This window comes from Crocuta crocuta, unplaced genomic scaffold (assembly GCF_008692635.1).
Source record: "Crocuta crocuta isolate KB4526 unplaced genomic scaffold, BGI_CrCroc_1.0 scaffold506, whole genome shotgun sequence".
NCBI lineage: Eukaryota > Metazoa > Chordata > Mammalia > Carnivora > Hyaenidae > Crocuta > Crocuta crocuta.
In genome coordinates this window covers 1,727,986-1,728,720 of record NW_027528991.1, presented here as the reverse complement: position 1 = coordinate 1,728,720, position 735 = coordinate 1,727,986, and the positions used below count along the sequence as shown (strand labels likewise).

The 735-nt window shown below is 56.7% G+C and overlaps 1 protein-coding gene across 1 annotated transcript in view; it reads left to right on the top strand.

Annotated features, from left to right (window-relative positions):
• AFDN (afadin, adherens junction formation factor) overlaps positions 1–735 on the top strand; it is a 116,307-nt gene that overhangs the window by 98,879 nt on the left and 16,693 nt on the right. The window contains exon 29 of the mRNA XM_077757384.1: positions 619–729. Within this exon, the coding sequence (XP_077613510.1) occupies positions 619–729 (111 nt within the window). The remainder of the gene's footprint in view (positions 1–618; positions 730–735) is intronic.

Sequence of the window (735 nt, the reverse complement as noted above, 5' to 3'; positions counted from 1 at the left end):
ACACACACACACACACACACATACCCATACACACACACACACACACACACACACACACACACACACACACACACACACACGTTCATGTTCAGTGATTGCTCGCACCATGGCCTCTGCCTTTCTTTCCAAGACTGGAACAGAGAGGGTCAGGTGTGCAGCCTGTCCCAGCAGCTGCGGGGACCGTGGCTCAGATGGTGAAGATTTGAGAGCTACTCTTACTTCGAATTTTATGACGCAGAAGTAAATTCTGTTGCTCTTCACATAGACCGAACACTCTCCTCCTTCTGCAGTCGGTGGCGTGAGAAAGCCCAGCGGAGATGCGTGCGGGCCAGCGCGAGCCGGGGAGGGTGCCGGCTGTGCCGCGCCTGGCCTTCCGTGCGCTGCGCTGTTTCCGACAGTGATGCAGAGAAGGGAGCACGGCCCTTCCCTCTTTTTAACCAGAAAACCACTGACCCCCCCACACGCCCTCAGGGTGTCCCCGCACCCAGAGACCTGGGCAGCCTCCACCTCTCTGTGTCGCACACTGAACGTTTTCTCCCTAAAGATGAGATATTGGTGAGTCTTTAATTTTTTTCCTACATGGCTGAAACGTAACAGGTTTCCGTGTTCCGTCTGCAGCGTGTTACCCGCTCCCAGGAGGAGCTTCGGGAGGACAGAGCTTACCAACAGGAGCGCCATCGACTGGAGGCCGTGCTGGATCACAAGTCCGACAGCGACGTGTGGGCCCGCCCGAGC